General features: G+C 37.6%; 1 protein-coding gene across 1 annotated transcript; it reads left to right on the top strand.

Moving 5' to 3' along the window:
• Positions 1–9,517: 9,517 nt before the first annotated feature.
• On the top strand, positions 9,518–10,440 carry LOC148197434 (uncharacterized). Its single transcript, XM_088093686.1, has 2 exons — positions 9,518–9,583; positions 10,015–10,440. The coding sequence occupies exons 1-2, from the start codon at positions 9,518–9,520 to the stop codon at positions 10,438–10,440; spliced, it is 492 nt and encodes a 163-aa protein (XP_087949812.1).
• The last annotated feature ends 235 nt before the right edge of the window (positions 10,441–10,675 follow it).

Genomic DNA, 10,675 nt, shown 5'->3' with positions numbered 1-10,675 from the left:
CAAGCCCCCATTTCCATGTTCCGGACATAATTTTGATCCATGAATTATATAACATATCATCATGAACATGTATACCGTTATATAAAAAAATACCGGTTATAAGTGATTTTGGTACCATTTTTTACTAAACAAATTTACCTTCCATTAAAATAATTCCATTATTTAATAAAATATATAATCAGTACATTCAATAATAATGGTACAATTCTTCAACAATTATGTCTACGTGAAATTTCTTCCTTTTGTTGTGGTATTTTCCTTTTCTTTGGAACTTCTATCTTTGTGCACAATATTCAGATCTTGAATTTCAACGGGATTGATAACAAAACGAGGAATCAAACATTCATCTATATATCTTTTTCTATAGGTGTTATTTTTATTTGGCTATGGAATTAACTTTTTCCCTTTTTTGTAATGTGTAACTTATATGAGAAAAATTCTAGTAATCATCTTTTGATGGAAGTGTTAGGTATTGAGATTCAAGAAAATTAATCATCTCTAACCTTAAGAGGAGGTGCCTTCTGCAAGATCACACTGCACTCTCCTTATATCTCAATTGTTTCCTCCTTTTGATGAGTTTCTTCAAAAACTTAGCATATTCAGGATTTTGTTGCAGTGTTTCAGTCACAGGAATTCTAATCCCCAATTTTCTGAAAATTTCTTCAATGCACCCAAATTGCATCTTTTTTTTTTTCTGGAACACTCTTCAGGGTGATGAAGATTTTTCTCATTTTTTTCATTTTTTCTCTCAATCTCTTCTTTTTCTTTTCTCTCTTCTTTTACAACTTTTTCTTTTTCTTTTTTGTCAACTCTTTCTTGAGTGATTCTTCCTACACCTCACTGCCTTCATCCTGCACCCCCAATTTTACTTCTTTACCCTTTATTAACAAAAAGTCAAAAATTAATACCGCACTTTCGAAGTGCGTTTTAATTAATTTTTTCCTAACCGCACTTCGAAGTGCGTTTCCTATCTATTTAATTGTTAATTGTTTCTTTCCTAACTGCACTTCGAAGTGCGTTTCCTATCTATTTAATTGTTAATTGTTTCTTTCCTAACCGCACTTCGAAGTGCGGTTCCTATTTTAATTAATTGTTTCCTAACCGCACTTCGAAGTGCGTTTTAATTAATAGTTGCACTTTAAATTCAAAATAATATTTAACATTACATATAATAATTATTATTTAATTCAATAAACAATTTAATAATTATTTCAATTTCATAAAAAATTAAAAAACTTAAATAAAATTAAATACATAATAAATAATATATTAAGAAAATAATAATATGTTGAAAAATAACAAATTCAACAAAATTTAACAAACAAATAAAATAATTCAAAATATATTAAAACAAAACATTTTATTTAACAACTAACATAAAAAATTAAATTTATTATACTAACCTAATAAAAATAAAACCTAATAAAATAAATATATACTAACCTAATAAAAAAATTAAAAAACTAAACCCTAAAAATCTAACGCACTTCGAAGTGCGGTTTGTCTCAGCCGCAGATCGAAATGCGGTGGGATCTCCGTGCTTTACGCATTTTGAACTGCGCTGGTGGGTTTGTGCTTTCCGCAGATCGAACTGCGGTTTCTCTGTGAAGGGTATTATTGGAATTAAAATATGTTTTGGAGGTGCAGGAGGAAGTTGCCGCAGTTCAAAATGCGGTTTCTCTGTGAAGGGTATCCTTGGAATTAAAATATGTTTTGGAGGTGCAGGAGGAAGACCGTGAGGTGCAGGGAGAATCACTCCTCTTTCTTTTCTCACTTCTTTTTCTTCTCTCTCTTTGAATTCAACTTTTTCTTTTCTCTCTACTTCTTTCTTTTTCTCCCTCTCATCTTTCATGCTCACAATAACCTTGCATTCTTCCTTGGGGTTAACTTCAGCATTAGCCCCCAAACTTTTGATAGGTATCTTTTCCAGTGTCTTGGCTATTTGACCAACCTGCATCTCCAAATTCCTTATAGCAACTTCAGCGCTTTTCTAATTGGAGAGAGTTGCCTGCATGAATTGTTGGAGAGTTTCCTCAAGCTTTGTAGTTCTGTCAGCTAGAGAGGGTTGTTGGTGCCACTATTGTTGTTGCTAATGTGGTGGTCTATTGAATTGTCCACCAACTTGCCTAAATTGACCTTGTCCCATGCTTGGATGAGATTTCCACCCTTGATTGTAATTGTTGGGACGAAACTAGTTGCCCATGTAATTAACTTCTTCATTGAGATTCTCGGGCATTGCACACTGACCATTAATATGATCACTATCACATAGTTCACTAAGTTGATATTGAACCTGTAAGACATTCTGGCACTCCTTTGGTGACTGAGAAAGCTTCTTTGTTTAGACCTCTAATTGTTGAGTTATAATCTTATTTTGAGCAACCAAGGCATCATAAGACTGTAACTGTAGAACTCCCTTAGATTGTGATGGTAAGACCAAGTATCATATCCCAAAGGACTCTCAACCCTAGACAGTCGTGTGATAACTCGATTAATTAAGACTGAAAGAAAACGAGATGATTGGTTTCAGATGCAAAGACAAAAAACTAAATATGAATGCAATTTGATCAATAGCAGCACTCATGCAATTGTAAGGAACCTCCCTGAGACCTAGGGTTTAGGAACATCCCTGAGAAATATTACTCTTGGGAGAATTCAACAAGAACCTGAATTGTAAGGAACCTCCCAACACTCATGCAATTCATACATCCATCTATAAATTAGTTAAATAAAGCATGTAATAAGCATAGATGAAATACTCTAACAATTAATGAAAAAACATGTCTTATTAACAATCAATTCAAATACATGAGAGTTCACAAGGTTATATCATTCCCCAACAACAAATAGAATTTAGCTCACCATAGACATGATGAAACTAGATGAATAATGGAAAAGCATGAGATAGAAAAACCTTAAAAGTAGAGGATAGAAGCTCCCGCATCCAAATCCGCCTTCAGAGAGTGGAAAAGTGTGTTGTTGTGCTGCTCCAGCCAGAGATACAAAACATAGGACGCATGAGTCCTTTAAATAGAGCGAAGACAGAAGAGAAACAGAGCCCAAGCCCGTGTCGCTGGCGCTCAAGCGCCCCACTTAGGGCGCCCGGGCAGTGAGCGATGGTCTTCCATGCTCAAGCCTTCCAGATGATGCCCAAGCTTCGAGCTTCCTACGCTCAAGCACCCCAAAAGGGGCGCCCGGGAGGTGAGCGGTCATCTGCCTCGCTCAAGCCTCCAAAAAGGGTGCCCAAGCTTCGAGCACTCCTCCCTTCTGGTGCTTTTCTAGGCCTTTCTTAGCTTCATCTCCATGACACTTCATCCCTGCTTTCCATATTATCTCATCTTTTATCAAAACAAGGAGAGTTAGTCATAAAATCATTAAATTCAAACTCAACCCTCTTATTCACACTACTTAACAGGAAAATATGATTCCAAGCAAGTTTCTAAGTAGAAAATGGTGCATTTATTATCAAAATGACATCACAAGTAACGATATTTTCAACCGTTATCAAGCACTAGACAGTCGTGTGATAACTCAATTAATTAAGACTTAAGAGGAACGAAATAATTGGTTTAGAATGCAAATAGAGAAAATTAAATATGAATTCATTTTTGATCAATTGAAGAGTAGCATAGAGATGAACGAATGATGTTTATGTTATGACATGAATATGTTGTTGGGGTTAGATTTCACCAAGTTTACTCTCATGTATATAAGAATTCTTCTTCTTTCATTAAAGTCAACGTCACTCAGTAAATTACTTAAAACCCGATCCCTCAGTGAAGAAAGTCTATCCTTAATTACTAGTTCATACGATTCCTAGCATTCCTAACAATTAATTTTGAAGATCAGGAGCTTAAGACGACCAAGACTCATACCCCCATCCCTGAGCAATATTGTTCTTGGGAATAATTCTACAAGAACCTAAATTGTGAGGAACCTCCCGGCACTCATGCAATTCATACATCATGCTATGAATGACTTAAACAAAGCAAGCATTGATCAGAGAAGAATTACCCTAATAGTTAATGAAAGAAGCATATATTATTACATCATCCCCCAACAATAAATAGAAGTTAGTTCCACATTGTCATGGTGAAACTAGATGTACAATGGAGAAGAATGAGATAGAAAAACCCTAAAAGTTGAAGATGGAGGCTCCCGCATCCAAATTCGCCTTCATAGAGTGGAAGAGTGTGTTGTTGCGCCTCGTCTACCAAAGATACAAAACCTAGGGCGTCTGGGTCCTTTAAATAGAGCGGAATCACAATATAAACAAAGCCCAGACCCATGTCGCTGGCTCTTAGCGCCCCACTTAGGGCGTACGGGCATGCTGCGATACTAAAACTCGCGCTCAACTTCACTCGGAGGGCAAGGAGGCGTGGTTTTTCAAGAAAAGTGGCGCTCAGTGCCCCGAAAAGGGCGCTCAAGCTTTCCTACTTTCTGGTGCTTTTTCAGATCTTTCTAAGATCCATCTCCTTGGCACTTCAGCTCTGCTTCGATGTTATCTCATTTTCTGCCAAAACAAGGGAATTTAGTCATGTCAACCTTAACTCTCTTATTCACACAACTTATCAGAAAAACATGATTTCAAGCAAGTTTCTAAGTAGAAAAGGGTGCATTTAGTATAAAAATCTCATCACAGATAACGGTATTTTCAACCGTTATCATAACCCCAAAATTAGAACTTTGCTTGTCCTCAAGCAAAACAAAATGTAACTCAACTTTTCTCAACAATTACTACCATGGCTCAGCATATTTCAAAACTTTTTCTTCCCGGACAAGTAATCACTTTTATCAGCTCATCATAAAGATGTTGAGATGCCTTAATTCAATCAAACTCAATGTGATGCTCATGTACTTCAATAGATGCTATCCTTAAGAATGATCAATCAACCAAGCAAAGATGAAATCATGAATTCAAAGAATTACTCCTCACCAAGGAAAGTGTTTCACTCAAGCCCTCAAAAGTGTATCACTCAAGCACTCAAAAGTGTATCACTCAAACTCAAAGGTGTATAGTGAGGTGTTGGTGTCTCTTTCACTCTGTTATGACAATGTCACACAAATTAATTTTGCCTTTCATTTAACCATAATCAATCATACTCACAAGCAAGTTTTCATCACAAGGTCTTTTCTCGGCTTGTAGCTTGGTTGGGCTAAGAGGAAAATTGGTTTTTCTGGACAACAAAATCCTTGAGTTAAGAGAGACATCTATGATTTCATCATTCAAACACAACCTCTCTTTCCCATAATCATCTTCAATTATTTCCAACTTTCCCTTGCATTGTGCATTTCTTTTCTTTCTTTTCATTTTTCCTTTCTTTTGGTTTTGCTTTTCATTTGCTCACTGCTTAGCTCAATGCTTTTTCTTTTGATCTCTTTTCTCAGATTTCCCAACAACCCTAAACTTGAACCTTCATCAATACCTCACAAATGTTCTTAACTTAAATCAAGCCAAAGATTTTCAAGCAGGGTTTTCAAAACATGCTTAAGGATCAAGGTTCAAAGGTTAGAACAAATTGTTCTTTTTTCATTGGGCTAGAATCCTGTGTAGGCTAAAAAGAAGGGATAACAAAAGATGGCCTTGATCATATGAAACTTGTAAGCAAGTAGTTCAATCACATAAACTTTGGACAAAATCATTCATGCTTTCAAAGTAATAGCAATTATTCACAATAAAACTCTAAAGCCCAATCCTCACACAGGTTACTTACAAGTTCAGAATTTAGATAAACATCCTGCTCAGTATCTCAATCAACTTTTATTCATGCATCAATTTCATACAAACTATGAGCCATTACTTGTATATAAGCACATCATGCATCATCTCAACATCACTCAATATACTAGAGCATCACAAAGCAATACTTATCACCAAACACAGCATAATTGAACCACAACAGTGTAGTTAATTCAAGCCAAGTAACCTATAATATAAGATAAACACGAACATAAATTAAAAAGATAAGTTTAGAAAGTTGGGTTGCCTCCCAATAAGCGCTTCTTTAACATCACTAGCTTGACACCATTAAGCTCATGTCACATCTTTAATCTTGGTGTTCTCCTTTCTTTCTTCACAGCAACTTATCTTCAGTAGCTTCCTATTCACCTTCTTGACTCTTCTTGAAATTGGAGATTCAATCTCTATCACTCCATCAGTTCTGAGTTCTTTTACAACCCATAATTTTTTGTTGAATCTCATTGGTAAGCCTGGTCTAAGTTCTTCATATTTTTCCAGGGAGTCTTGATGAACACTTCGTCCTTTGCTGTCTTTTTCTTCTTCCTTCACTTGTGTCATAAAACAATTTTACCTTTCTTGCCTAGCTTAGTAGCTTTTGTTCTAGTCCCTGGTGCATCTTCACATGCAACATTGAGACTAGTCTTCTTCACTTGGATCTACTACTCAGCATTGAAGACACTTAATATCACCTCCTCTTCTTGGTCTTTGAGTGTTATAGTTCCATCATCAATATTGATGATAATGTTGGTCGTTTTCATGAATGGCCTTCAAGGAATAATAAGGATCTCCAAATCTTCCCCCATCTCCATCACCACAAAGTCCACCAGGAATCTAAGGTTGTCTGTTCGAACCACTACATCTTCCACCACACTGATAACGGTTGAAAATACCGTTATCTGTGATGTGATTTTGATACTAAATGCATCCTTTTTTACTCAGAAACTTGGTTGAAATCATGTTTTTCTATTAAGTTGTGTATTTAAAAGATTTAAGGTTGAACTTAAGGATTTTATGACTAAATTCACTTGTTTTGGCAGGAAATGAGATAATATATAGGAAGTAGAGCTGAAGTGCCAAGGAGATGGAACTCAGAAAGACTTGAAAAAGAATCAGAAAGGAGCAACGCATAATGCCTGAGCGCCCTTGTGGGAGCCCTCAGTGCCAAAGCCTACCGCACACCGCCTGGGCGCCTTTTCTAGGGCGTTGAGCGCCACTTTTCCTGAAGAACCACGCCTGCTTGCCCTCTGAGTGGAGATGAGCGTCAATTTTGGTATCGCAGCACGCCCGAGTGCCCTTAGTGGGGCACTGAGCGTCAACGAAATGGCCTGGGCTTCGTTTTTGTCTTGATTCCACTCTATTTAAAGGACCCAGAGGCCCTAGGTTTTGTATCTTTGGCAGAGGAGGTGCAACAACACACTCTTCCACTCTTTGAAGGCAAATTTGGATGCACGAGCTTCCATCTTCAACTTTTAGATTTTTTCTATCTCATTCTTCTCCATTTGTACATCTAGTTTCACCATGTCAATGGGGAACTAACTTCTATTTGTTGTTGGGGGATGATGTGACCTTGTGAACTCTCATGTATTTGAATTGATTCTTAATAATTTATGCTTCTTTCATTAACTGTTAGGGTAATTCTCCTGTGATCAATCCTCGCTTTGTTTAACTCATTGATAGCCTGATGTATGAATTGCATGAGTGTCGGGGGGTTCCTTACAATTCAGGTTCTTGTAGAATTATTCCCAAGAGCAGTATTTCTCAGTGATGGGGGTATGAGTCTTGGTCGTCTTAAGCTCCTCATCTTCAGAATTAATAATTAGGAATGTTAGGAATTGTATGAACTAGTAATTAAGGATAGACTTTCTTCACCGAGGGATCGGGTTTTAAGTAATTTAGTGAGTGGCGTTGACTTTAATGAAAGAAGAAGAATTCTTATATACATGAGAGTAAACTTGGTGAAATCTAACCCCAACAACACATTCATCTCATAACCTAAACCTCATCCGTGCATCGTTGTGCTACTCTTCAAGTGATCAAAACTGCATTCATATTTAATTTTCTGTATTTGCATTCTAAACCAATGATTTCGTTCTTTTTAAGTCTTAATTAATCGAGTTATCACATGACTGTCTAGTGTCGAGAGTCTCTTGGGATACGATACTTAGTCTTACCATTTTATATTACTTGTACAATTCGGTACACTTATCGAAGTCTTAACAAGTTTTTGGCGCTGTTGTCGGGGACTTACGGTTTAAAGTATCCTATTTGTGTGATTCTTGATTAACTTTGACTTTATTTTTATTTTGGCTTAATACCCTTGATGGTCCCTATTGTCGTTAGGTGTGTTCGATTTGGTTCCAGTTTTTTTTTCTGTTCTATGTTGTCCTAAAGAATGTAATTTTTGTTCAATTTAGTCCTTTTTGCAAACAGCATTTAAATCGTTAACGGCAGGCAGTCCAAGTATGCACAAGACTAATGAGATGACATTTAACTTCTGCCACGTCACCATCTTCTTCAACCTTCAACCCAAAATTAGGGTTCTACATTTGGGGGAAACCTTCCTATGGCTGCGCCGCGAGAAGAAGGAAAACACTGCTCGCGATTTTGCTTCAATGGAGGATGATTTCGCAATTTTGCTTCAATGGTAGCATGAAGAAGACAAACTTAGTTATGTAAGAAAGCACTCATGGTGGCCGGTGGAGGCGAGCAGGGGCGCGATTTTAGGTTTCTTTGATTTGGTTTTTTTCTGGATTTCGTTGTGGTTCTCTACAGGATGGAGAAGATGATGGCCTTGGAGCTTTGCGCGACGACGGCAAGGATTGTCGCGCTGACGATGAAGCTCTCGATTTGGATGATTCATGTCTAATGCGCGAGAATGAAGATTCGAATGGAGTTCGAGATTAGGGTGGTTTGCGACATTATGGACGGTGAAGACTAAGCGGTTTGGCTTGTGCGATTCAACTTTCTCTATTTCTGGTGATTTGGGTGGGCGGCTTGAGAAAATCCTGTGATGGCGGAGGCGCGAAGGTGATCTGGTTAGCGCGGCGGCCTAAGGAGATCACAACTTTCATGGTGGTGGCCATGGAGGTTGCGCGTGATGGCTGCCATGGTTCTCTGTAGGAGCAGCTTCGCGGTGGCATGGTGACTTTGCATGATCTCTGCAGCGGTGATTGCGTTAGGGTTCGGTGGCGGCGCTAGGGTTTCGGTTTCTGTTTGGGCTGAAAGTTGAAGAAGATGGTGACGTGGCAGAAGTTAAATGCCATCTCATTAGTCATGTGTACATCTGGACTGGCTGCCGTTAACGATTTAAACGCCATTTGCAAAAAGGACTAAATTGAACAAAAATTACATTCTTTAGGACAACATTGAACAGAAAAAAAAAACTAGGACCAAATCGAACACACCTAACGAAAATAGGGACCATAAGAGGTATTAAGCCTTTTATTTTTTTATTTATTTTGTTTTATTTTGCTTTTTGTTTTGTGTATTTCTAACAGTGCTTTTTAGGGTTTTGTGTCTAGTGCATGTAGGATGCACTTCGGACAAAAAGTTAACTATATGGGCACTCAATTCCATCAAGGTAATTTCAACTATGGGTGGTTACCTCAGCCAAGCATGGACCAAAGTCAATTTGGGCAAGATGCCAGACAATTCAATAGACCACCACAACAACAACAACAATGGCAACAACAACCCTCTCTTTTAGAAAGAATGGAAAAGCTAGATGAAACACTTCAACAATTAATGCAGATGTCTATTTCACATCATAAAAGCATTATGGCAGCAATCAGAAGGATGGAGATACAGATTGGTCACCTAGTTGAGAAGATGGAAGAGTTTGAGGTTAACACGAAAGTTAACACTAAGGAGGAGTGTAAGGCGTTATCACTAGAAGTGGCAAGGTTTTAGATGAGAGAAAAGAAGTAGAAAGATTAAGTGAAAAAGGGAAAGATGTAGAGGAAGAGAAAGAAAAAGAAGAGAGTGAGAGAAAAGAAAAGGAAAAAGAGAGAGTAGTAGAGAGAAAAGAGAAAGTTGAGTCAAAAGAGAAAGAAGAGAGAAAAAGTGAGGTTGAAAGAAAGAGAGAAAAAAAGAATGTGGAAGAAGAGAGAAAAGAAAAAGAAGAGGATGAGAGAAAAAAGAAAGAATTATATGAAAAACCCCTTTCTTATCAAAAGAATTATTCTGGGAAGAAGAAGGAAAAACAGTTTGAGCATTTCATGGCAATCTTCAAGGAATTGGATATTAAAATTCCTATGATTGAGACATTGCAATAGGTTCCTGGTTATGTTAAATTCCTGACGAAATTCAACAAAAAGAAAAAATATCCAGAAAAAGAAACAATTGAGGTACAGGGGAATTGCAGTGTGATCTTGCAGAAGGCACTTCCTCCAAAGATTAAAGATCCAGGAAGTTTCACTATTCCCTGCACTATTGGGAGTCATGAAATAGGGAAAGCTCTAATTGATTTAGGGTCCAGTATCAATTTGATGCCCTTATTTGTACTGGAAAAGATTGGTGGTCTTGAAGTGACACCTACAAAGATGACCTTGCAAATGGCGGATAGATCCACTAAGAAGCCCTATGGTATGGTGGAGGATGTTGTCATTCGAATAGACAACCTTAGATTCCTGGGGGATCTTGTGGTGATGGAGATGGGGGAAATTTGGAGATCCCTATTATTCTTGGAAAGTCATTCATGAAAACGGCCAAGGTAATCGTCAATGTTGATGATGGAACTATAGCCCTCAAAGACCAAGAAGAGGAGGTGTTGTTCAACGTCTTCAATGCTGAGCAGCAGATCCAAGTGAAGAAGACTAGTCTCAAAGCTGCATGTGAAGATGCAGTGGGGACTAGTACAAAAGCTGCTAAGCCAAGCAAGAAAAGTAAAATTTGTTTCCTGTCACAAGTGAAGGAAGAAGAAAAAGACAACAAAGC

Source organism: Vigna umbellata, chromosome 6 (genome assembly GCF_029865625.1).
Source record: "Vigna umbellata cultivar VRB3 chromosome 6, Vumbellata_1.0, whole genome shotgun sequence".
Lineage (NCBI taxonomy): Eukaryota > Viridiplantae > Streptophyta > Magnoliopsida > Fabales > Fabaceae > Vigna > Vigna umbellata.
This window is presented reverse-complemented; position numbering and strand designations above follow the sequence as displayed.